Source organism: Thalassophryne amazonica, chromosome 1, assembly GCF_902500255.1.
Source record: "Thalassophryne amazonica chromosome 1, fThaAma1.1, whole genome shotgun sequence".
Taxonomy (NCBI): domain Eukaryota; kingdom Metazoa; phylum Chordata; class Actinopteri; order Batrachoidiformes; family Batrachoididae; genus Thalassophryne; species Thalassophryne amazonica.
In genome coordinates this window covers 32,910,662-32,937,505 of record NC_047103.1, presented here as the reverse complement: position 1 = coordinate 32,937,505, position 26,844 = coordinate 32,910,662, and the positions used below count along the sequence as shown (strand labels likewise).

Sequence of the window (26,844 nt, the reverse complement as noted above, 5' to 3'; positions counted from 1 at the left end):
GACCCGAGGCCTTCCTCTGTGGAGGTTTCCATGCGTCTGCGTGGGTTCTCTCCAGATACAGTGCTTCATTTACTGCACACAGTCCAAAGATATGCAGCTTAGGGTAATTGGAAATTCTAAATTGCCTGTAGGCGTGAACTTGAGAGTGAATAGTTGTATGTACCGATAAGGATAAAACTGTTTATCTCTTCAGCCATCTATTCTATAAACTCGCTTATCCTGCTCAGGGTCCCGGAGGGCAGGAGCCTAGTACAGCATCCGCTGGGTGAGAGGCGGGGTGTGCAGGATGTGTCCTTCCTGTCACCTGATGAGTACTGTGAGAGGATCCTGTCCCCCCGTGGATGAAGTCTATTACATGCATCATGCAACACTACAGATATGTGGCCCATTTTCACGAATAGAACCCATCCAGCACACAATTACCTCGTGGCTTAGAATCCCAGCAGGTGGATGAAGCCAAGGGGACGCCCACGTAACAGCTGACTGCAGCACATAGATGGATACTGGACAGTATGGATGGATTGTTGTCTCAATCCCTGCCTTTTGTTTTCTTGTGAGATTTCCCTTTGATTTATTTTAAAATGTACGGCACTTTGCCATATGTCATTGTTGACTTTGGCCTTTGCCATTAATACTCAGGTGGCAGATTAATGCACTCCTACTGACTTTCTCAATAACATTTCAATTAAATTTTCAATTTATTTCATTTTATATAGTGGCAAATCACAACAAAGTTGCCTCAAGGCGCTTCACACATGTAAGGTCTAACCTTACCAACCCCTTGAGCAAGCACACAGGTGACAATGGTAAGCAAAAACTCCCTCTGATGATGAGGAAGAAACCTCAAGCAGACCAGACTCAGAAGGGTGACCCACTATTTTGGCCATTCTAACAGTTACAAGGTTTTTAGAAAGTTTTACAAAGCTGAAGAAACAGGAAAAAAAGGAAATCAGAACATCTGCTGCATCAGCTTTAGGCACGGCATCTTGTAGTCAGTCCAGCATCCTGTTGTTCGCACATGCCAATTCTATGCAATGCCCTCCACACCTTGGACAGGGAGAAAAAGAGCGGAATCAGTCGTCCGGAAAAACCATAGCTAAGGTATAATTTTTCAGAAGTAAATCGACAGGAAAGCAGAGAATACTAAGGTGATCACCAGCCACTAGCCCTAAGCTTCACTAACAGACCCAGAATGTAGATAAAGTTGAGGCCGAGACCTGTTCCATTACTAATAAAATTAATTTAAAAGGATAGGAAGCATAGTTCCATACTATGCCAGTGTGCTAGCCATACGAGGGGGAGAATAAATGTGTCTTTAGTCTGCACTTGAATATCTCTACAGAATCTGACTGTTTTATCTCCATAGGAAGATAATTCCATAAAACAGGTGCATGACAAGAGGAGGCTCTCTGGCCCACAAATGTTTTAGTCACCCTAGGGACACAAAGTAGTCCTGTGCCCTGAGAACGCAGAGCCCGGGCCGGTACGTAGGGTTTAATTATAGTGCAGCAGATAACAGAATATTTACAGTGGAATCCTTCAAATCTGGAAACAAGCACCAAAGTTGGCACAAATACTCCTTAGACATTACTCTTTTGAAAAAACTGAGTATCCACTTGAATTTTCAGTAGGCGGCCAGGTAGGGGTCAATTGAAGAATTACACAGGGGTCAAAATTTAAAAATGTTCAATCATATTGAAAGCTATACCACATTATTTGTCTGATCACAATGATACCAAAAAGGTATAGTTTGGACTATCTATGACTGAATGTTATGGAGTTATGGGGTAAAAACAGCAAGAATGGTAACAAAGGGCAGCATTAGTTTGTACAGGGGACAGATGTTAAAGTTGCTCTAAATATTGTAAAATGTGATGCAAATTATTGGTTGAGTTAATAGGGTTTTAAAAAGGAATAGTTTGCACGATGTGGCATGCTGAGTTATCATGTTACAGAGTAACATATGTCACGTCATAGAATCCAATGGACGTCGACATTGCTCTACCTTTACCTTGCAGACCAAGCATTCAACACAGTCAAAACTATTTAATTTATTAATCCTATTAGTTCAACCAATAATTTGCACCACATTTTACCAAACTAACCCCTGTACAAACTGAAATTGACCTTTGTCACCATTCTTGTTGTTTTTACCCCATAACTCCATAACATTCAGTCATACATAGTCCAAACTATACCTTTTTGGTATCGTTGTGATCAGACAAATAATGTGGTATAGCTTTCAATATGATTGGAGTATTTTTAAATTTTGACCCCTGTGTAATTCTTCAGTTGACCCCTACCTGGCCGCCTACTGAAAATTCAAGTGAATACTCAGTTTTTTCAAAAGAGTAATGTTTGAGGAGTATGTGTTCCAATTTTGGCGCTTGTTTCCAGAAATGAACAATTGTTACAGTTATCTGCTCCACTATTAGGGCAGCTAAGTAGGGAGATGCTAGTCTGTGAATACATTTATAGGTTAATAGCAGAACCTCACAGAGACAGGAACAAAATGGGATGAATCTTCGCTATATTTCGCAGGTGGAAGAAAGCAGTCCTCATAATATCTCTAATGTGGAGGTCAAAGGACAAAGTAGGATCAAAAATTACCCCAAGGAGCCTCACTTTGTCAGTGTGATGTATGACACACAAGCCTAGGCTAAGCGTGAGCTGGTCAAAGTGATGCCGATGTCTCACTGAACCAAGAACCATCAGTCTTGTCAGAGTGTAAAAGTAGGAAATTGCTACACATCCAGCTTTTCACTGATACAAGGCAGTCTTCTAAGGATTTTATGTGGATGAGATTACCAGCAGTTATCGGCATGTACATATAAGTGTCATCAGCATAGCAATGAAAGGTGATCCCAAAACGTCACAATATGTGCCCAAGGGGTGCTGTATAAAGGGACAAAAGCAGGGGACCTAACACAGGCCCCTGTCGAACCCCATATTTCATGTCACCAAGGTTGGAGGTCATGTTGTTGTACAAGACACAGTGAGAATGACTGGTTAGGTTGTTGTTAAAACCAAGCATACAGGTACTTATGTATTTGGGCATCAAATTACAATGTGGAAATATCACACGGAAATGTTTATTTCCTGTTTTCATCATTACAATCAGTCATCAGAAAATACGTATTAATCCTTAACTTATTATATTTAACATTCTTTATTAATGACAAGAAAAAGCACACAGGTAAATAATATTTCAGCTTTATTTACAGTCGGTTATTGGAAAACATCTGTCCATTTTCAATCAAGAAACCCATTTTCTAAAATGTTTATCACATAAAAGAACATGGCTTCAGGCCTGGCCAACAAAGCGTAAGTGTTCTTGACCTAAATTTACATGAAACTGAAATTTATATGCATTTATATGCAATTTGTGACAAACTTTCTTGTTTCACGGTGGGAGTAGACCAAGCAGCTCATCTCAGACTTCCCTATCCTTGGACAAGTCCTCTAACTTTTCCTGAGGGATTGAGAGGTGTTCCCAAGCCATCTGGGAAATGTAATTCCTCCAATGTGTACTGGGTCTTTTCTGGGGTCTCCTCCCAGTTGGATGCACGTGGAGGATCTCCCTCGAGTTAGAGTTAGCCTAACCCTAGGGAGATGACCAGGGAGGCATCATTACCAGATGCCTGAACCAACACAGCTGGCTTCTTTCAGTGTGAAGAAGCAATGACTGTCCTCAGAGTCCCTCCTGGATACCCAAGCTTCTCACCTTGTCCCAGGGTGTAAGCACAAATCCCTGATGCAGGAATGTCATTTCTGCTGCTTGTATCTGCAACACTACCCAAAGCTCATGGTCAAAGGTGAGGAAAGGAGCATATATAGACAGTCTCAGCTTTTCACTTATGCTACTGGCAACAAAACTAAACTGACTAAACCAATTGAACTACAAAAACACAACGAATCAGTAATACTAACAACAATGTTCCCATGATGCATTGCAGCACAACGTCTATTGTTTACTGGTTAACTAAAATTGCTAATTTCTCCAAAATTATTTGTCCTATCAGCTTTCCATTTTTGCAGTGTTCATTCTTGAACCAAAATACGTAAGCATACCAAACAGCACATGTCAGCTCTCCTCATTTTCTGTGTGATCGAGGCCATACACATGCACACGCACAGAGGCCACTTGGCTGTTATAATATAGATTATTCATTGTGATAAAACGCACAGTTCATCAGACAACAAACGTCCTCTGGTATTTTTTTATGTGCTTGGAATCAGAATCTCCTGGTCACTCTATAGTTACGTTTTTCAGAAATTACAGTTTTAGCAATTGAGGCAGGAACTCGCTAATATTTTCAGAAATGCTGACTCACTTTCATTCCGGCTGCACTGCTGTTCTCTGTGATTAATGTGTCCACATCGCCAACTGTGCGGTGAACGGAAACACCGCATCAAGTTGGCGATGTGTTGTCCGTAAAAGTAGCCACTGTCATGCTGGTCTCCGGTCTGTGAGGCTTCTTCTGTGTTACTAAAAGCAGCTTTACAATGACGACACATATTACTGCTTAAGCATGTAAACGGGTTATTCCTAATGATTCAGAAACCGGAATATTGACCTTATCCCGAATATTAACAGCATGTGAATGTAGCCACAGACACTGTTGAAAGAAGATTCCTCTGGGATCCACAGGAAAATTGAAATACAAAGTAGAATTTGTTTCTGTACAACACAATGGCCTCAGCGGTTATTTTCTCATGTCTTGGCAGTGAATAAAAAGTGTACCTGAACATCAGTCATAGCGGTTGTGGCTTTCTCGTTCCTCAGCTCTGCCCCATTTACCAAAATTACCAAGAGATTCAAAATGTGTCTGCTGAAACTAATGTCACAGCTGCTGTGAGTCCATTTTTTCCTACAGTCTATTGGGGGGGGGGGGGGGGGGGCTGTCTCGCAATCAGTTCAAATTGTTTCCGAAGAAATAAGAAAGAACAAGAACAGAAAGAACCAGTGAGGTTTAAACGTCACTGGTGCACCAAAGTGTAAAAATATCAATCTTCATTTCTTTTTTTTTCTTTTCTTTTTTTTTTTTTTTTTGCCGCTGTCACGCCATCTTGTTACAGATCTTATTTCAAAATGTTCACTTGTAATTATCTTATCAGATCTCATAGTCATTGTGCTGAAACCAAACAAGGCCTGTCTAATTTCTCATTACTTCATCATTATTAATGAAATCAGAAGACAAGGCCAATTTAATCACAATAACGCCCACGACAATAATGCCTTTGCTCATTTGACCAAAGTGACAGCATGAGGCTTTGGTCAGCAATCTATCCTCGCTGCAGTTTGAGCCGTAAATTGCAAGTCGTCGCCCAGTCAGAAGCTGACCTTGTCTCTTCACACTCCTGCCTCTGTGTCTCCCTCTCTTTATCTGTTCTCCTTGCTCGACTTGCCTCTGTTCCCCCCCTGCTCTGCCTCTCCCCGCACCAGATAACTTCCCACAGATGGCTCATCAGAAGCGCTTCATCGAGCGGAAATACAGGCAGGAGCTGAAGGAGATGAGACGAGAGCGGGAACGGCAGGAGAAGGAGACCGACGAGGCGGAGGAATGCAGGAAGTGACAGCACCTGTTTTTCGTCCAATCAAGATACGAGGCCGCATTAAGGAACCTGACTGCCGGGTTTAGCCAAATCCAAGTGCCACTAGTTTGATCGCGGAGAGTTTAGGAAGAGTGAGTGATTGTTTCGACGACGAGATGCAGGTGAGGATTAGTTTTGAAAAGCTTCTGTGGACACAACTCATTGACTAAAAGGAAATGTTCACTTTTTGACAACCGTAGTCATATTAAAACATCGTTGGCAATCTGCTCGACTCAACTATGAAAACTGTCCTATAACACAAATCTGTTTGTCCACAAGTTCGGATTAGGGTACACTTATCCTCTGATACCATAGTGTGACGCAGATGAGAGTCTACAACTCCTCCAATGCAGGACACCAGTCCATCATAGGTTAGTCGAGCTCTGAATGAACTCAAAACCACGTTTTCCTGAACCTTAGTTATGATTGCATTCTTGCATTATATGATTGCTGACATACGTATATTTTTGATGTAGTACTGAATTTTTAGCATCTGAGACTCTGTGTGAGTGTTTGCGATCCAGACATTCAATAACTTCTTAGACTTGGCCATCAGGTGTACCTGTTCGCAGTAAAAGTGTTGAATTTGTAGAAACACTCACTGATGTCGGCAGTGATGTCATGTCTCTGGGTCCTCGGCGTTTTGAGATTGAGATTGACAGACACCTGAGGACAGTTTACGGAATGAGGATGCCGATATCTGCCGCTTCCTGTCTTACTATGTGGTTGTGATACTTGGACACTAACCAGTGACCCAAGTCTCTTCGGAGGATCTTTGGGTTCCAGTGGAATGACTTTGTGTGAGACTCAGATAAGGTGTTACCATTTGCATCGTGAAGGGAGCGTTAGCTCCAATATTTTTGATGTGCATGATCCAGCACGCAGGTGCCTCAGTGTTGAGGATCCCAGCAGCTGGAGGAAGCCAAGGGCGGCACCACGGTTCATCTGGCTACAGCAGATAGATGCTTCCTTTGGAGATCAGGGATGGATCAGTTGTCTGACTAGTTGGTTGCCATCTTGGAGCTGGGGCAGTTCAGTGGCATAGCAAACGCAGTGACATGTGGTTCCAGTCCACTTATTTAATTGCAGTAGGGTTTATTTACCGTGCACGACATCCACGGATAGCAAACTGACCGGAATTATCTTCTAAACATGGCTCCGTTTTTAAATATATATTTATTTATTTGGAGCACACAAAAGCTTCTCAGCTGTCGATGTGGCTGCTGTGTTCGCTGTCATTCATTCCTTCCTCAAAATCAATAAATTAACAAATAAAGGTTTCTCACAAACTACACTGAAAGTAGAGAGTAGCTGAGCCAACTTCAAATAATTGTTTCAATTGGTAACATCTAAATGAATTAAGTTCTTTGAATTTAAGTTAGCGTTGATCTAACATACTAACTTAATTTCAAAGATGTTAATTCATTCAGGTGTTAACAATTGAAACAACATTTTGAGGGGGGTTTTTTTTCAGTGTAAGTAATCATCAAAGGTTTGATTGCCAACAGTGTTTAAATATGACTACGAATGTTTAAAAAAAAAAAAGTGAAATTATCCATTAAGACTAAAATGTTTTATATCCAGCATCTTCAAGTCTGATATTATGGACAGAAGACAAACATGAAGAAACATTATGCTGTTGTGTTTTATGTCCTTTAGAGCTGCGGTTTTTAAATGTGGCCTTCAGTTGTTTTGTTTGATTCCCCTCCCCCCTCACTTTCTTTTTATGTGCTTTTGCTTTGTTATACCTTTTTAATTGCAATGTGTCTACACTGTTACAAATGTAAACAAAAAATAAGTCATTTTTATATTGAGAATGAGTTGATAAATAAACCATCAAAGCTTCAGATTCTTGTCATCAGTTTATAGCCAGATTTCTTGTATTTATTGTAAAGTGCACCACTAAGAGGACTTAACAAGAAGGCTTGAGTCCGTTAAACTCAGTGGCTCTATGGTGTCACCGTCTGTGCCACATCTACCAGTCATTGTCACATAATCAAAATAATAATAATTTTTACCTCGTCTTAGCCTCTGTCTAAATCCGATTGAACATTCAACAGATTTTAATTATAGATCGTCTAATTAACAATTTCCTCTGTTGCGTAGCTTTTGGATCCAGCTATTTAACAACAGCCATCGTATGAACACATGAATTACTGTCCGCTGTGGAGTGTTTAGTCTTTTAACTCGAAATTTACTGGAGCTGTTCGACACTTACCTGTGAGGAAAGTGTATTTCTTTACGAGCCATGGCTGCTGCTACTGTAAAATACTATATTTTCCTCTCCATCCGGAAGAGTACACATGCATAAACCTGACAAATCAACCCAGTCAGGTCCATAAGTAACTGGGCAGTGACGAAATCTGGGTCATTTTGCCTGTGTACCCCTTCACAATGGAGTTAAAAATGAAAAAATAAATAAATAAATAAGATGTGCTTGCAGTGCATACAACCAGCTTTAAAGATGTATGCCTTTTTAAATTTCACAAAACTGAGAAAAGTTAGTTTCTACTGAATTCCAAACATAATATTGTCTTTTCCTTCATTGCTGACATGCAGACAAACTATGTAAGGAAGTTAAATTAGTTGAGATTACTTGTGACCCATTTTACATTAACAACAGTAAGATTATTTGTAAATCACTTCCAAATCTACCAAATGTTGGTCATAGTATCTGATCCATTGAATTTATCCTCCTCAGGGGTTGAAATTCTAAATTGTTTCCAGACAGCATGAATTTTGATCATGTTGGTAATATCATATTATGAATTCCTTATCTTAAATGCCATGGAGTAAAACTGCACTGGTGCCAAAGAAATTTCTTTACTTAAATTTTAAAAGCCCAGTGGCGCTATACCTTTAATTTAAGGGGTTTAACAAAAGGTATTGCATCCATCACCATTGAAGAATTACAGCTATTTGTGTACATAGTACCCCTGTGTCAGAGCCCCAAATACAAAGATTCTTTAACACACATCGTCAGTTTTACAGCCAGATTTGTTTCGGCATTCAGTGACTTGAAAATGGTCACATACCATTTTCAAGTCACTGAATGTGTCTTGGACTTCATCTATGTCAGTCATTCTGAAATACACAGAGTATGTTAGATCTGTCTGGAGTAAGCAGTTATAAAAATAAAAAAAAACTGGCTATTCAGAAAGCAGTCAAGTGAGGGAAGCCACCAAGACACCTAGACAACTCTGATGGAGTTTTAGTCTTCTTTGTTACTGGCGGAAACAACTGCATGGCGCAACTAGTGATAATTTCGTAGTGGAGTGAAACTGAATGATTTTTCACACAAGCAAACAGATCAAATCCGGGCTCGTGTCTCTCATTCTTCTTGCAAACTTTAGCTGACATTTCTCATTTTCTTTGTAAGAAAATTCTTCAGTGTGCCACTTCTATAATAACCTGTATAATTGGTGATGCAACAGACAGCAGTTGCACAATGCAGTTTCACAGCCACCGAAGCCTATACACTCTTCATAGTCATTTTGGAGTGATCTTTTTTTACACAATTATATTTCTGAATGAAGGCCAACAAATGTTCAGTGACTTGGAAATGTAGGTGTAGCAACCTCCAGACTTGTCTAAAAAAAAAAAAAACTGGCTGTAAAAGTGATGTTTTAGCTTGTCCAGTTATTTCTGGGCTATGAAAAAATAATTCCAAATTGTTAATGCGATTTTTTTTTTTTTTTTTATAAACCCATTGAATTAAAGAGTCTACAATCACGTTAACCGTTTTGTTTCGATTTCATAATTTTGTACATCGTGTAGAATGTAGGCATAATTATAGAAAATTCTGAATGGTTCAAAGACCGTGAATCAAGGCTGATTTTTAAAGATATTTAATTGTGTCATATAAATATTCAGTACAAAATATCACGTTTTACAAAGCAGGTCAATGAATGGCCAGTGACGCAGAGCCCCTTACACTACCACAACCTCCCAAACAGCTTCTACGTTCACAAAAACTTGACACCATCACCAACATAGTATATCGTAGTAGAGGTGAGCCCCAAGGCCGAAACACGTCTACACATTAACAACCACTGACGTATCGGGAGCGTCTGGTTCACCCCGTTGATAAAAACTATTTGAAAAACCAGATATGACACTACGTTACGATGTGCAATATTTTTCGCTATGTTAGCCAATGCTCGGAGGCAAGTACCATCTCCGTAGACAAAACACAATCGCGTCTTCTTTGTGGCAATCCGCTGACGCGTCTTGTGAAGGCGGGAAAAGAGGGGGGGGGGGGAGCTTTTGGTGAGTGCTGCCGACATGTTGATTTCCATTCAAGACCACACGTTGTACCTGGAGGCAGAAAGGCAGTTTTCTTTCAGTGAAGATATTTTTTTTAAACCCATTAAATGCTTTTCATGGAAACCCTGCTGTGGTCTGAAATGACCACTTACATGACGGGAGCTCCAACAACAAGCTAATAAAACCGCCGTCCAAAGAGAACATACAGTATGCATATAACAGCAGAGCAGATGCACTTTAATCTTTTCAACAATTGTGCTGTCATTTGTTTAACACGGTCCACTTTTGTGACTGGCAGGCCTGCTTCTGACCGCGGAGAAGAAAATACCTGACACTGTGGCAATTATGTGATTGTGTTGTGTTATTACTGTCTGAAATGTCTGATAAATGTCAGCCTCTTCACGCCTTGGCCTTTTACGAAAGTGAGCAAAGCTTGTTTTGGCTGGCCTATATAATTCCATCTCATTCTTCAAAGCTTTCTAAGTAATTTGGCCGTATTGCCGTTAATACACTTATTCCACTGAGTGCCGCTCCTTCCCGTTTCATCCAGAATAGCAAATCGGGGATCATTCTGAAGCATCAGAGTAACTTCTTGATCCACCTTTTGTCAACATTGGACAAACTTGGTATTCATACATAGTAGTTACGGCCATCATCAGCACCAGTTTTGAAATTGGGGTGAAATTTTTGAGCCGTTCAATAGTTTCATCCCAATTCACCAAATCGGCATCATTGCGCAGTCGCTTCCAGGTGTTCGTAGTCTTAACAGCTCCAATCATGTTCAGACACCCTTAAATGGAGTAGTCCTAGTACAGCTTGAAATTGTTTGATTGTGCTCCATCGGGGTAAAAATTTGAAGCAAAAGCAGCATTTGTTGCGGTTCTGCCTGAGAACATAGCCGGGCACAGCTTTGCTTTTGTTTTTGAGCGGGTTACTAGCCAGCCAGTTGCCAGGTCTGCACTTTATAAGCCAGCCATTTCATCCCATTTTTGCACTTTTTCTCTATTGTGGGGGACCATAATAGAACTGTGGTCTGTGGAATAGGTGTGTAAGGCAACTTTTAAAAACATTTTCACCATTGTTTGCTGAATATGTGAGACAATAAAAACTCCAATCTCAACGATTCAGTTATTGTTGCTGCAGGGTGACGCTGAGTTTCTCTCTGAGCAAAGGACATATCTCCAGGATTAACAACCTTATTCCACACAACTCAAAGGTCAGGTGTTCCTCAATAAGCATCTTTATGAAAAAGGTCACCCTGTTCCTCCCACAGGGATTCCATCGGGTAAAACCTGAACACACAAACCGGCTTCATGTTCAGCAATACATATGGTAGATGTAATGGAAAGGGAAGCACAGCGATCAATACCCAGAGTACCTAAAGGAAAATACTGGTCTTATTTACTTTTGTGCACATTTCTTTGTTGAACTGCTGTCTTGCGTCATCATCATGTACATTCAGTGCTGCGGAATACAATCTCCGGCCGCAAGTTATTTCCAGCTGTACTCCAGTATGGAAGCAGGCATGGCATGTGTGGAATTTATTTATTTTTTACTAGTGATGATAGTTATGGAAATAACAAGAATTCTGGCATTTGCCAGTGTTGCTATGTGTGCCAATCCTTGTTACATCAACATGGCACATTTGGCTAATGACCGACTGTCTCAAATGACATGCAGTGTTAACTTCAGTATATCCAATCATGCTAACATGGGTGATGCAAACTGCTATGTCACATGAACCATGGTCACATACAGCAACCGCACAAGCAGATGACCAATGCAATGCACCTCTCACAAGCAACCATGTGTGTGCCACAGCAAGATAAAATCAGGGTGCCTCTTAGCCTTCTGCAGTCGCTGGGGGTACAGATGGTCAAGGCAAGTACATGTTGGATCATGCCCAGAGAAATGTGCCGCACATTGAAATGTTGTAGCTGACACTTCCTCATGATGCAAGTGATACTTCTGAGTGTCCTTCATTTGACACAGTCATTCCATGAGTAAGACGGGAAACACCAGGACCCTAAAGACTTGGATCTTCATTCTCCTGCAAAGGTATTAGCATTACCAAACATGTCTGTCCAGTGACCTCATGACTCCATAAGATCTTCACAGGAGTCTCCCAACCTCAAGGTTGATGACTCAAAGACATGAATATGCATTCCAAAAGGTAATGTCTGTAACAGACAACCGGCATATGAACATCAAGGTTGTCCATGAATGTGATCTAGTTCATGCTTCCACCAAACCTCCGCGAATGTCACACCCATGCGTTAATGGGCTTCGCAGAAATGGGAGGGATTACCAAAGGATGTCGAAATCTGCGACAGAACAAAGAAATTTTTGTACATCTTGAAAATCCCACCACGGTTAAAGCAAGACCACTGCACAATGCTGGAATGTCACGCGTCACAGTTTGTCATGGACCCAGCTCTAAGAGGTTCCAAGGTAGGACAAAGCTTCAGGCTATAAATGTCTGGAATGCATATCCATGAAAGTGATAAGATATCATAATGCTCTGAAAAACTGAACCAAACACTGAACATTTGAAAGGTTGTTTCAACATGTGTCCACTGAGTCCATATATTCAACCTGAGGTAACAGATCTGAATTTCTAGGCTACCTCCAGGTGAAATTGCATTTGTGGGTCCAAAAATTACTGTCCCTTTTTGTTTAAAATCAATATGTGTGTTTTAGCTTGAGTTATTGATAAAAATCATAGATTCCCTGTCTCATAATGTAAAAGAAATCTATAATGAACTGCTGAATCTATGAATCCAGAAGAAGAAGCAAGTCCTACAACAGCCCAAATGACCATTGCGCTGGTACTTATCTCCTAGATTCCAGAGTGTGAAGCACAATAGAGGGATGGGAGTCAATCTATTGCAGGTTACTTCCCCAGGTATGGCCGGTACCCATTTACAGCTGGGTGCACTGGAATGATGCAGATGAAGCTTCTTGTCTAAGGTCACAGGTAGCCTGAAGCACACGAGTAGAACCCCAGTCTGTATATTGGTAGTCTAGTTCTTATCTCCCAGACCTACCTACATCTGCCAGCTGAATCCAAATCCTCACCAAATCTTATTTCTCTTGCATCAAACTATATTTCCAAAGTGTTTCATAAACTTGATGTCTTATCCATTTGACTACAGTAATCCACAAAAAAGTGACGTGAAATGTGACGTTTCACATTTTGTCGAATTGTTATTTTAAGGCCAAGTGTCTTTGATGTATCACATTAACCACAGTACAGCACAAAGCCTTAAGCCCCCTACTCCCTCTGAATACACTTGGGTTTTGATGCTTTTTGAGTCAGTAGTTTGTCTGCAAAAAAACAAATTTTAAATTTCTGTCTGAAATCTATTGCTTATGGCTTTCTGTGGTGTCACTCAAATTATAGAGAAAAAGGAGCAAAGCTCTGTTGTAGTATTAAAAATGCCATATATTCTTAATAGTATGATCCAGTTGAGTCTCATTCTAGAGTTATATATATAATATGAATGATACTATTATAGTCGCAAACCTTTCCACATCAATGAAAACTCCCCAAAGATGCTATATGGGAATAATAACATGTTAAACATAAAGTAATTGTAAAACAATGGGACAACTTACCCAATAATTCTGTTAAAAAGATAAGTGGTAGTCACACAAGATTTCCTCTGCCCTGGGAATGGTGTAGGGCTGGTACAGCAAAAAATGGTGGATAAGTGGATAGGCCAAAACCAGATGAAGTCATCTTATACATCTTTAGCTTTAAAGGCTTTACAATGGGATCAAACTGTTTAAATTGGTGTCATTAATGCACAGATTGATCAAAAATGCTATTTGTTTAACCTATGTAATATCCCATGGACATGTCTAGCTGCGGCATACCTACTTTCATGAGCTAACAAGCTAGCAACCCCACAGAGAAACATGATGCCTGCTACGATGCTAAATACAGAATGAAAATATACAACAGAACACAAAGTAAAACTAGAAGGAAACAAACTATGGATAGAATGTGTGAATGGTTGAACATTGATCCGGAACCTATATGAAATGAAAAGCATCAACACGGACAACCACTGGACTGTTCTGGGATGTGCAACCATATCAAAATATGCATTCACATTTCAAGGAACATGGTAGAATTTTTTCAATGATGTTTAGCTTTCAAGTTTCAAATTGCAAGCAAATCAATAACTGAGCATTATTCTCCCCCTTTACAAATCAAACACTTGAATGCTTAGAGCAAACTGAATAGACACAAAACTGTATGGGGGGGGGGGTGTGAATTTTTTTCTAACTTCTCAGTTTAAGGCATTATAATGATATAAGGTCATGTATAATTAGGGCTGTAGTCCCTTTGAGGGACAGCAGGTGAGCAGAGTTATGCCAGTCGTTAGCTGTTGTCTGTCATTTTAAGCATTTTACTGCAAATACCTATAATAATATGGCTTATTGAAGGGTGAAATGTCACGATTGATCATCTATGACATCCCTGCTGCAATATTTGCGCTGAGTAAATCTCGTTTAATGTTGGTATACTAATGGCATTAGCGCTTTTTAGCAGTTAGTGGTAGCTTGATCTGTTACGTCCCGTTAATGCTTTATTACCTGAGAAATAAGGGGCTCATAATTTTTAATGCCCACACCAAAGCAAACTGTTATGACAACCACTGCACAGTCCCCAAAATATGATTTAATATACACCTGAACCAAGGTTAGCCTGTTAGCTTAGCTGGTGCGTACAAGATGGGACACGTGGGTGACACCCAGTGATAGGTTCATATCAGCTGGTCAGGTTCTTCTAGAAACCCTAAGCAGGCTTTGTCCAGTGTGTGTGTGTATTTATATATATATATTATAATAAAATATAGTAGAGCCCGACCAATATTATCAGCCAATATAAGCCCTTTTCAAAGTACTCACTATCGGCCAAACTTTTGCCAACAGAACGCCGATAATTTCTCATAAACAGAACAGTTACTGAAATAATGTTTTGTGTTGGCAATGTAAATGTCCTTGCGCCATTTGTCCAGTAATGGAGCTCTGACTCCTTTCAACTGAGAGCTGCTTACACCCCTGCTTAAATGTGTTCATCACCAGCCCCCCGTAGTTCGCCGTCATAGTGCACTTGATAGGCTGAAAAAGCACAAGTTTATAAGGATGTTGTTGATTGCATTTTTTGAACTTGAAAATTAAACTCTGTTATAAAGTAATCAATATGAGGACAAAGCTTCAGCTTTTAGCGCTCATACCTTTTTTTTTGTTAAGGGTCCAAAAAACATTTTTTTCATAAAAAAAAAAAATAAATAAATAAATAATATCGGCTGATTTATCGGCTATCAGCAAATCAGCCAATTTATCGATTACCTGCATTTTTTTTCATCCAAATATCGTTACCGGACATCGGCCTCAAAAAATCCATATCAATCGGGCTCTAATATATAGTCTTTGACTGCAATTTGAAAACTTCCTGCTAGATGCCAAAATTCTGCCATGCTGCATTAATGGCTACAGTCAGCACAAGGTCTGCATGTTCACAAACACCTACAGTTTACTTAAAGCTATTTTTCCAAATTGTGCATTGCTTTTTTTGCACAATGCTGTATAAACCTCCACACATATGCAGAATCCCATTTAAATATATGAAAGCCATTTACAATCAAAGCCCCTGTTACAGCTTTATGCATGTTTTTTTTTTTGTTTTTTTTGTACAAACAGATGAAATTAATTGTAAAGGTAAATCGGCTAATGTTTGAGTGATTTGTCAAGTTTAGGATCTTTACAACAAGCTGCACAGACTGAAATATATGTTTCTGAAGTAACTATTAAATATTTTGATGTGTCATGGAAAAAGACCAGCATTTCATCTAACTGAGTGCAGTACACGTCACATTGGTGCATTATATCCACAAAATCACACTGATTTTAAGACATTCAGCTCAATAAGGAAATATCTGGAGTTCAAGCTTGCCTTGCAGGAATTATCAAAGCTGAACGTGATACTGCAGTGAGAACAACCTGAAAATTCCATATTTAATCCACGTATGCAGCTCCAAAACGTTTGAGATTGCGCACCACCGTCCCATGCGGCACTGCAACAAGGCAACAAAACACAACTTGGTTTGGGCGAGTCCCCCTCCACCATTTGGCAAAAGTCAACAAAAGCGTTTTTCAAAGTCAGACAACCCAGCACATCTCCCTGTAACTCAAACTCCTCTCATATTGTAGATTCCCTTTTTCCATTGTCTGCAAGAAAACTGGATGCTGAGTTGTGGACCACCGTGGTATTCAAAGACAGCCTGGTGGTGTCTCTCCAGGCAGACTAACTCTTCTTGAGATCTTCTATTAATTTGTTCTGTGCGTGCCATTAAAATTATGATGGCGACTTACAACCACACCATCTCAGCTATCAGGTCCTCTGAGCCAAGCAACACAGTAATTTCCCTCAGACACTGCTGGAGCGCGCTTGAACTGCTGAGCTTGTTTCAGCCCACACATGGCTTGCTACTACAGAGTGCAGTTACACGCATCTCAGCCATTTGTACACAAAAGACTTGCTGCAAAATTTGTACGTTCTCTTGCTGACACTCCTTATAGTACATATTCATCAGTGCACAATTTGAAGCCCAGCGGAATTCCCGGCGCAAACAAACATATTTACGTTGTAAAAGTGACAATGGAATTTGTGTGTGGGGGCAGGTTCAGGGGCGTGGCATCACAATGGTGGCACCGCATTGCGATGTCGGTCAGCCATCGGCAAAGGATGATGGATTTGGCCAACCCTCCAATAACCTGTCTGTAGAGACAAAAACGCTCTGTGCACATCAGTGTTATAGCTCAAGGACAATTGTGACTAATGTGAGGGGGGGGATCATTTGGGCACAAGAAATCCCCTACAAAAAACAAAACAAAACAACTGTACAGAGTATTGTATCATATTACAGTACGTGACACAAGCTAATAGAGAACTCACAATATGCAGCATGGTTTTTTTTTTACAACCCCAATTCAAATGAAGTTGGGATGTTGTGTAAAATGTAAATAAAAACAGAATACAATGATTTTCAAATCCTCTTCAACCAATATTCAATTGAAAACATCTCAAAGACAAGATATTTAATGTTCAAACTGATAAACTTTATTGTTTTTGTGCAAATATTTGCTCATTTTTAAATGGATGCCTGCAACACGTTTCAAAAAAGCTGGGACAGTGGTATGTTTACCACTGTGCTACAACACCTTTACTTCTAACAACACTCAATAAGCATTTGGGAACTGAGGACACTAACTGTTGAAGCTTTGTAGGTGGAATTCTTTCCTATTCTTGCTTGATGTACGACTTCAGTTGTTCAACATTTCGGGGTCTCCGTTGTCGTATTTTGCGCTTCATAATGCGCCACACATTTTCAATGGGCGACAGGTCTGGACTGCAGGCACACCAGTCTAGTACCCGCACTCTTTTACTACGAAGCCACGCTGTTGTAACGCGTGCAGAATGTGGCTTGGCATTGTCTTGCTGAAATAAGCAGGGACGTCCCTGAAAAAGACGTTGCTTGGATGGCAGCATGTGTTGCTCCAAAACCTGGATGTACCTTTCAGCATTGATGGTGCCATCACAGATGTGTAAGTTGCCCATGCCATGGGCACTAACACACCCCCATACCATCACAGATGCTGGCTTTTGAACTTTGCGCTGGTAACATCTGGATGGTCCTTTTTCCTCTTTTGTCCAGAGGACACGATGTCCATGATTTCCAAAAACAATTTGAAATGTGGACTCATCAGACCACAGCACACTTTTCCACTTTGCGTCTGTCCATTTCAAATGAGCTTGGGCCCAGAGAAGGTGGTGGTGTTTCTGGATGTTGTTGATGTATGCCTTTCACTTTGCATGGTAGAGTTTTAACTTGTACTTGTAGATGTAGCGATGAACTGTGTTAACTGACAATGGTTTTCTGAAGTGTTCCTGAGCCCACACAGTAAGATCCTTTACACAATGATGTCAGTTTTTAATGCAATGCCGCCTGAGGGATCAAAGGTCACGGGCATTCAATGTTGGTTTTCGGTCTTGCCACTTCAAAAGTGTAAAGTTTTCCAGATTCTCTGAATCTTCTGATTATATTATGGACTGTAGATGATGGAATCTCTAAATTCCTTGCAACTGAACGTTGAGAAACATTATTCTTAAAACTGTTGGGCCATTTTTTCACGCAGTTGTTCACAAAGTGGTGATCCTCACACCATCTTTGCTTGTAAACGGCTGAGACTTTTGGGGATGCTCCTTTTATACCCAATCATGACACTCACAATTAGTGTCCTCAGTTCCCAAATGCTTATTGAGTATAGTTAGAAGGAAAAGTGATGTAACACAGTGGTAAACATACCACTGTACCAGCTTTTTTGAAATGTGTTGCAGGCATCCATTTCAAAATGAGCAAATATTTGCACAAAAACAATAAAGTTTATCAGTTTGAACATGAAATATTGTGTGTTTGTGGTGTATTCAATTGAATATAGGTTGAAGAGGATTTGCAAATTATTGTATTCTGTTTTTATTTACATTTTACACAATGTTCCAACTTCATTGGAATTGGGGTTGTAATTGTCCCCGGAACACTGAAAAATACATAGGCATATCTGTTGGTTGTCGAAACTGCTCATGTCCATCAGAGGCAGCTTTGGAGGAAACAAACAAACAAAAAAATTCAGTGTAGATATATTCAGGTGTTCAGAGCACCTCGTATACACAGAGAGGAAAAAAAAAAGTCTCAACAAACAGTCTCTTATCACTGTGCCCTCCCCAAAATGTGACTAACACTGGACACACAAAGCCTACGTTTGTTCACTGAAGGGACAAATGAGCAGCGATCAGTGGCGGTTTTAAAAAAAACAAAAAAACTGTTTTCTCTGTTCCTCGTGCCACTTCTGCACCAGATTTTCCCCAAAAGTTAACATCGCTGTTTAATTTCCAGGTCGTTTCTTGCTTCTGTGCGCCTGGGTTCTCGTTAGGAATCTCTGTCGCTGTCGTCGCACCCGTACATGTCTGCGAGTTTCTTAAACCGCGGTCCCCATTCACTCAGGTAGTTGTAGTCCTGATCGCCATCGGTGGTCACCGAATCCAGCGAGCTGAGGGACTCCGCCACGGAGCCGTTGCCCTCGTAGGCGTAGGTGGCCAGGGAGTCGTACGGCGGCGCTGTGGGGTCGCTGTCGTTGTCCTGGAGCCTCTGGGTGATGAAGTCCCTCACATCCCCGTTATTGTCCCGAGTAGGCGGGAGGACGGGCCGTCGGACGGGTGGGTAGAAGGTCTCGGGGACGATGTCACGCCGCTGCTTGCTCTCCTCTATGGCCTCTGGATTTCGAAGCGTGCGATATCAAAGGCCTGCGTATCTTCCTCTCCCCGCCCTCGTCGTTGTAGCTGACGACGTTGTCTCTGACGTCCTCTTTAGAGATGATCAGAGGCTCCTTCTTCCTCTGTCTCCTCAAGGATGCAAACAGCACCACAATCACTGCGAGGAGAACAACAAGAACAAAGAACAAATAAGAGTTTGGTGACTTTTGCTGTTGTTTCTTTGCTGCCTCTGCTTGTTGTTGTGAAGGCCACGGAGTGTCCGGCGGGAGTTGTTGATGTTGCACTGATGTTCAGGGACTGTGTCTGACTTTGTAAAACAGGCTCAGCTACCACAAGGATGCATTATGTATTTTCCCCTTCCTCAGGGCCAGTGCTGCTTAAGATCACAAAGAAGAGCACAACACGGCGAGCACCTCGTCCTCATACAAACACAACTTATGTACAATTACAGTTTAAGAGCCGCGTACCCAACCGACCTGGCCTGTTTGGACCGAAGTCAACCACAAATTGGTTTTCTTTGTCGGTATTTGCTGCACACTGCATTAACCTATTGTGAAAAATGATGACCCCCCCCCCACAACCCCAGCTACTTTAATCTTCAGTTTTTCTCCTCCTAACCCCAATTCATTTATACTCGACGAAACTCAAACTCGAGAATTCCACCCAACCATAAATGTTGCTTCGACTTTGAAATGTTTATTGTAGTCGTGGCTGTACAAAGTCCGCCCCCCTCACAAGCAATGATTAAGTAGAGCCACTGAAATATGTATCTGGAAGGGCTCCGTTTCCTAAAGCGGTTCTGCAGTTCACCTCTTCTGCTTATATCTAAATCGCAAAGTGGGTTTCAATAAACAACCCTTTCTTTTCTTTGGCTCAGAGGCCACATCACTTTGCTGCTTGTTCAAATTAAAGTGTCAGCTATGGAGTCTTGCAGTGAGAAATCTTAATTTTCAATACCTGTTAAGTGACAAATTAACAGAGGCCTTTTCATGCAGAAACCTGTAGTGTGGTCCGTATATAAGATATCTTGGCAAAGAATTCATATATCAAACTTAAACGTGGAACACAGGGTCACCTCACTTAACCCTGACATGCATCAACATAGGCCGCATTTTGATCCTAAATACGAGGGCTGTCAATAAAGTAACGGTCCTTTTTATTTTTTTCAAAAACTATATGGATTTCATTCATATGTTTTTACGTCAGACATGCTTGAACCCTCGTGCGCATGCGTGAGTTTTTCCACGCCTGTCGGTGACGTCATTCGCCTGTGAGCACTCCTTGTGGGAGGAGTCGTCCAGCCCCTCGTCGGAATTCCTTTGTCTGAGAAGTTGCTGAGAGACTGGCGCGTTGTTTGATCAAAATTTTTTCTAAACCTGTGAGACACATCGAAGTGGACACGGTTCGAAAAATTAAGCTGGTTTTCAGTGAAAATTTTAACGGCTGATGAGAGATTTTGAGGTGAGACTGTCACTTTAAGGACTTTTCACGGTGCGAGACGTCGCACAGCGCTCTCAGGCGGCGTCATCAGCCTGTTCAAGCTGAAAACCTCCACATTTCAGGCTCTATTGATCCAGGATGTCGTGAGAGAACAGAGAAGTTTCAGAAGAAGTCGGTTTCAGCATTTTATCCGGATATTCCACTGTTAAAGGAGATTTTTTTTAATGAAAGACGTGCGGACGGGTCCGCGCGTCGGGACGCAGCCGCCGCGACGCTCCGCCACAGGAAAAACACCTTTGTTGAAAGCCTTAAGGACAAGTTGGAACATGTCCTGCCTGTTAAACAATTTCTCATATACTCACTCCACTGAAAGCCATCAAAAGCCGCCTGGATTTTACAAATGCTTATCAACACGGAGGTGTTTTTCCTGTGCCGCCGCACTGCGTCGGCTGCGTCTTGACGCGCGGATCCGTCCGCACGTCTTTCATTAAAAAAATCTCCTTTAACAGTGGAATATCCGGATAAAATGCTGAAACCGACTTCTTCTGAAACTTCTCTGTTCTCTCACGACGTCCTGGATCAATAGAGCCTGAAATGTGGAGGTATTCAGCTTGAACAGGCTGATGACGCCGCCTGAGAGCGCTGAGCGACGTCTCGCACCGTGAAAAGTCCTTAAAGCGACAGTATCACCTCAAAATCTCTCATCAGCTGTTAAGATTTTCACTGAAAACCAGCTTAATTTTTCGAACCGTGTCCACTTCGATGTGTCTCACAGGTTTAGAAAAAATTTTGATCAAACAAAGCGCCAGTCTCTCAGCAACTTCTCAGACAAAGGAATTCCGATGAGGGGCTGGATGACTCCTCCCACAAGGAGTGCTCACAGGCGAATGACGTCACCGACAGGCGTGGAAAAACTCACGCATGCGCACGAGGGTTCAAGCATGTCTGACGTAAAAACATATGAATGAAATCCATATAGTTTTTGAAAAAAATAAAAAGGACCGTTACTTTATTGACAGCCCTCGTATACCCACCAGAAGGCAGAACATCTCAAACATTGTGCACGGATATCTTTGCAAAGAGTTTACATACCATGGTGAAACATGGTACACAAAGTCAATTTAAATCTCAGACATATTCAGCGTTGGCCATGTGTTGTTCTAAATGTGGTCACAAGAGTGTTGGAAACTTTGTGTACACGGTATCTTGACCAAGACTTCATCTATCAAAATAAAACTTGATACAAAAGGTCACCTCAGTAGGTACTCAAACATTTTTGATATCGGTGGCATTTTAATTATAATTTGGCCACCAAGGGCCTGAATCTATGGAACCTTGTGTTCACAATATCTTGACAAAGGCTTCATTACATCATCTTAGCGGTAGTTATTTTCACTATGTAATTAAGCAGGCTTTTTTGGAAGGATTAGGAAGACTATACATATGGGAAAGTTTATCACCTCCGCCAATGACAGTTGAGGAGGTGTTTTCACCTTGGTTTGTTTGTCTGGAGCCCATAAATTTTCATATTTAAGTTTATGAAATATTTACTGAAGATTCATATCATGATAGGCAAGAACAGATTCAATTTAATGATCAAAGTCAGGAAAAATCTTAGAAAATTGGAAAAATTCCCATCTTTAACATTGAATGAATTTTCAAAAATTCACAACTTTGTCAAAAAATATAAAATTTTGTTTCATGTTTGACAGCGTTATGGTGTCATTTATCGACTGACAAAGTTTGATCGGGATCTTATCCAGATTACAGTTTTTGTGGACATTTAAAGTTAACATTGAAAACCCTGTTTGTTACATTATCTAAATCAAACATACCCCAATGACTCTCATATTTGAAAGTGAGGTGTACACTGGTACACACTATCATCTGAGAAGTTTGATCCAGATTGTGGATTTTGTGGACATTTGAATTTAACATCGAACAGCCCATTTGGTGTACATTTTGCATCATAACCCAATCAAAAGTGCGTCAATCAGTCTTCATTTTTCTGTTTTGGATTTACTTATACCACCAAAATTAGATGGAGGTTCAAATTTTAATGCCTGTTTGTCTATCTTCCAGTTATCAGTTGGGCAAAACCAATGACAAATTCTGCTTAGGAGAGATAACCAATGTTCTGTGAAAATTATCTGAAAAAGAATTCAGAAACCAAAAAAGTTGAAAGAAAAACTGACAACACCACAAAATAAAATGTTGATTCAAGTGCATAAACTGAATACATTTTCCTGACATTTGATCACATCTAATTTAGTTTATGAAAAGCCACTTCTAACAGGACTTTGACCTTGAAATTTTTTCCAAGGTAAAATGTTTGTGGAATTGGAAACTAGTGTTGGTGGAGGTTTGCGTTGAGCGCAGTGCTCTAGTTATGTAAGCATTCGGAAAACCAGTGTTTCCTTTTGCATTAGAACCTTTTGTTTTTCTTCGTTGTTTTTGATCTATGACAGAGAACAGGGTGTCGATAATAGTCTGGATCATTGTGAAGGTTCACAATGAAATTTTGTTGGCTTTTGGGGGGGATTAAGCAAACTATACATTTTTAGAATTTTTTAGTTAAACAATACCATGACAGTTAAAGCCAAAAATGTGTACTGACAATGAAGGGGAATCAGAAAATATATCCCTGGGTACCAGCTATGATGAGTCTGAAGAAGACAGCTTTTGTCATCCACTGGGCAATCTTTAATTTCATTGTAAGTACACATTCACATTGTTTGTTGTAAACATACAATTACTTAGTAAATGTGTAAATCATCCCAGAAAAAGCAGGTTTAGATGTTAAAATCATAGCTCTAGGTCATTTAGAAGTGGAGATGACATCACATGGATAGACTAAGCTTCTCCAACTTGGTCCCATTGCATTCCTTGACCCTGAAATTGTACGTTTAGCTGTTTAAATCAAAGCTGCAGGCTGTCTAGAAGCTGAAATATTGACAAAAACTATTTTTATGGTTACCATTTTGAAAATCCAAGATGGCGGCCATGTAGGTATCTAATAAGAGCATACCAGAGAAACGCCATCTCTCTATAAGGAGAGGGGGCGTGTCAGCAGCTGCTCCTTTCCATTTAAAATTTAAAGCAATAGGGATGCAAACAGGTAATTAAACCCTAGTGTTGAACTTCAATTTATATGACTTGTATTAGCTTGTTGTTAATGTGTATAATTGAACTCTTTAAAAATCTTGGCTGGGGGAGAATTTGCATTTATATAGCACTTTTTCCATCAGCGTCAGACACTGAAAGCGCTTTACAATAATGCCTCACATTCACCCCGATGTTCACTACACACCGGGAGCAACTAGGGGATTAAGGGCCTTGCCCAAGTGCCCTTAGTGATTTTCCGGTCAGGCTGGGATTTGAACAGAGGATCCTCTGGTCTCAAACCCAACGCTTTAACCGCCAACCATCACCAAGGTTGTATTTCAAAAATCATTAAATAAAGAGAACATCTGTACAAATGATCTTCTGCAGAGTTGCCGCGGACGCTTGTTGTCAGTAAGTTGTCGGTACTCACTGAGCAGAATGATGACGCAAAGTAAGATGGCCACCAGCGCCCCTGTGCTGAGCCCTGCCCTCGCCGTCAACGCCTCAGCATTACACAGCTTCATCTTGCCTTCGCGGTCGCAGGTGCAGACTTTGACGGTTAGCGTGTTGGTGCTGCTCTGCATGGGGAACTCTCCGTCCGAAATGACCACGGGCACGTGGTACACGCTCTTCTGCAGGCTGCTGTAGCTGTTGCGCCGCGTCAGGATCCAGGCCGTGTTGTCTGCAAACGGAACATCCAGTGACTCAGCGGCATTCATGCATTTTTTTTTCTTTATAAACCTCAGAGCATTCTTTGAATGACTTTTCCTAGAACGTCATTTCATTTTAATTATGTTTGAAGCGATGGAAGCTGAAAAGCAACGAAGTGTTAATACGACCTTAAATATGGCACATCGCTGCAAAACGCTCTCATTTGAATGTGAGGCTTTATACTAAAGTGCTTCAAATAACAGTGGCATAGAAATGCATTCGCCATCATTCATATGCGTATTTAAACTTAATAAATGGGTGATTCTTTAACTACGGGCACTATTGGCCTTGTAAATGTAATTTCCACCACACCATTGCCTTACAATATAAAGCACCTTGGGGCAACTGTTTGTTGTGATTTGGCGCTATATACATGTGCTCTGATGTCACTGTTTATCTCCAAACAATCTTTCATACAAACTGTTTAAAGGGACATTACAGTGGTGTGGTGGAAATTACGGCAATAGTGTGGGACAACTACATTTTGTTTAAAAAAAATCAACAGTTGTATGACATTGAATACCCAAATTATGTTTTGATTATTTTACTGATATTTTATTCAGAGATATTTTAAAACATTAGAAAAAATGTTTCTTTATCATTCATTTTTATCATTGAAGATCAAAAGTCTGGGTGTGGGACAAGCACAAAACGGCAATATTTGCATATAATGATGCTGAAAAAGGTGAAAAAGTCATCATAGACTACTAGAACACATTTATTAACACACTTTCATTGTAAAGATAACTATAAAAGTGTGAAATTTCCCTTTTTTTCTGTTTTTCATACAATATGATCAAAGGACATAAGTGCCCGTAGTCTAAGAATGGACCCAAATGGAGCAGCCACTGTGTGCTGGTTACTACCAGAAGAAATGTGTAATTTATTTAACACCGTGATCGAGGTTTTTCTGTTTTTCAACCAAGCTTTTGCTTGTATGTACATTCATTTTTATATCCATTTAGAGGAGGTTACTCAGTGGAATACGTTGGGCTACCAAGATATATAGTAGATCTCCTTGGACAAAACACTTTATCTGTATCATCCCCGTCCATCCAGCTATAAATGGATACCAGTCAAACGGAAACCTCCGGTGGTGACAAATGAAGCTCACACGGAAGTGCCAAATAATGCAGTTCCCTGAATGGCCTCTTGAGACAATCCCCACAGAAGCCCATATTAAATTCTCCAAATTTTCCTGCAGAAATAAACATTTTAACAGCCGGGTACCAGGGAAAACACACCAACTAACCACAAACATATTTTTAGCATGTATGGCTTAGTTTCCATGTTCACGTCAACTGTAACGTGAACATGTGTAACTCCTTCAGTTATGCTATTGCAAGCCATAAAAGTATGACTAAGTAGATGGGTGGAAGCTTTGAGTGACAGCTAGTCTGCAGAGTCAAGTCAGCTACCTGTTAGCCACTAGCTGTGGCCAGTAGCTACTGTGACTCAACCGTGTTTGTCCTTTCTCAGTATTTTATGACAAATATTTAAAATCTGAAATAATATGGTTTAACTGGATGGTTAATTGTACTAAATGACCAACTTGTTGGGAAAGTGTAGGAACACGGACCCACAACAGGGGGCGCAAATGAACGGACAATGGAGGAAGTCAAATAACAATGCATTACTGTTGTGAAACACGCACACAAACACAACTGATTACAATGTCCAAGTATAAGCCGAAATTCCAACGGTGTCGTGTGGGCAGGCTCGAAGATAGGAGACGTCTGTCCAAGTCGAACCGGAAAACCACCGATTTCCTCCGCCACCAACCCCGGGAATACTGGAGCCGCCAAGTCCCGAACTCCCAGGTGGCCATTGCCTCCGCTCGTCGGATCCGGTACTGCTGGCGAAGAACAGAAACAGTCAGATGTGGGTGCGTCTGCACCCAGCAGCACGTAGGGTGGAAACACCACCTCCACCTCTCGTCAGAAAAATACTGTAGTGTAGGAATGTGAGTACTTATCCAATAAAGTCCAATATAGTCTCCAGCTGTCCTACACACAAGCAACAAAGTATTATTGTCAGACGATAACACAATTGGCTGAGTACGTTACCTCCTTGGTAGAGCGATATCTCGGCAAAGAGGTGGAGATGACGTCTTGCTGATATACTGATGCTGATCAGATGAGTGGTGACAGCTGTCATGGGTAATGAGCGTCAGCTGTCACCCCGGCTACTCCTGTTAGGCGGCAGCGCCCTCTGGTGCCTGGAGCCCGCACTCCAGGCAGGGTGCCCTCTGGTGGTGGTGGGCCAGCAGTACCTCCTCTTCTGGCGGCCCACACAACAGGACCCCCCCCTCAACGGGCGCCTCCTGGCGCCCGACCAGGCTTGTCCGGGTGGCGGCGGTAGAAATCGGCCAGGAGGGCCGG

At 41.0% G+C, this 26,844-nt stretch overlaps 2 protein-coding genes across 2 annotated transcripts in view; one reads left to right on the top strand and one right to left on the bottom strand.

Annotated features, from left to right (window-relative positions):
- Positions 1-5,647, top strand: part of drosha (drosha ribonuclease III) — a 268,873-nt gene extending 263,226 nt beyond the window's left edge. The window contains 1 exon segment of the mRNA XM_034167642.1: positions 5,447-5,647. Coding sequence (XP_034023533.1) covers positions 5,447-5,577 — 131 coding nt within the window. The 3' untranslated portion in view covers positions 5,578-5,647.
- A 12,807-nt stretch (positions 5,648-18,454) lies between these two features.
- Positions 18,455-26,844, bottom strand: part of LOC117507846 (cadherin-6-like) — a 199,034-nt gene continuing 190,644 nt past the window's right edge. The window contains 4 exon segments of the mRNA XM_034167633.1: positions 18,455-19,225; positions 19,228-19,257; positions 19,260-19,364; positions 24,183-24,434. Of these exon segments, the coding sequence (XP_034023524.1) occupies positions 18,864-19,225; positions 19,228-19,257; positions 19,260-19,364; positions 24,183-24,434 (749 nt within the window). The 3' untranslated portion in view covers positions 18,455-18,863.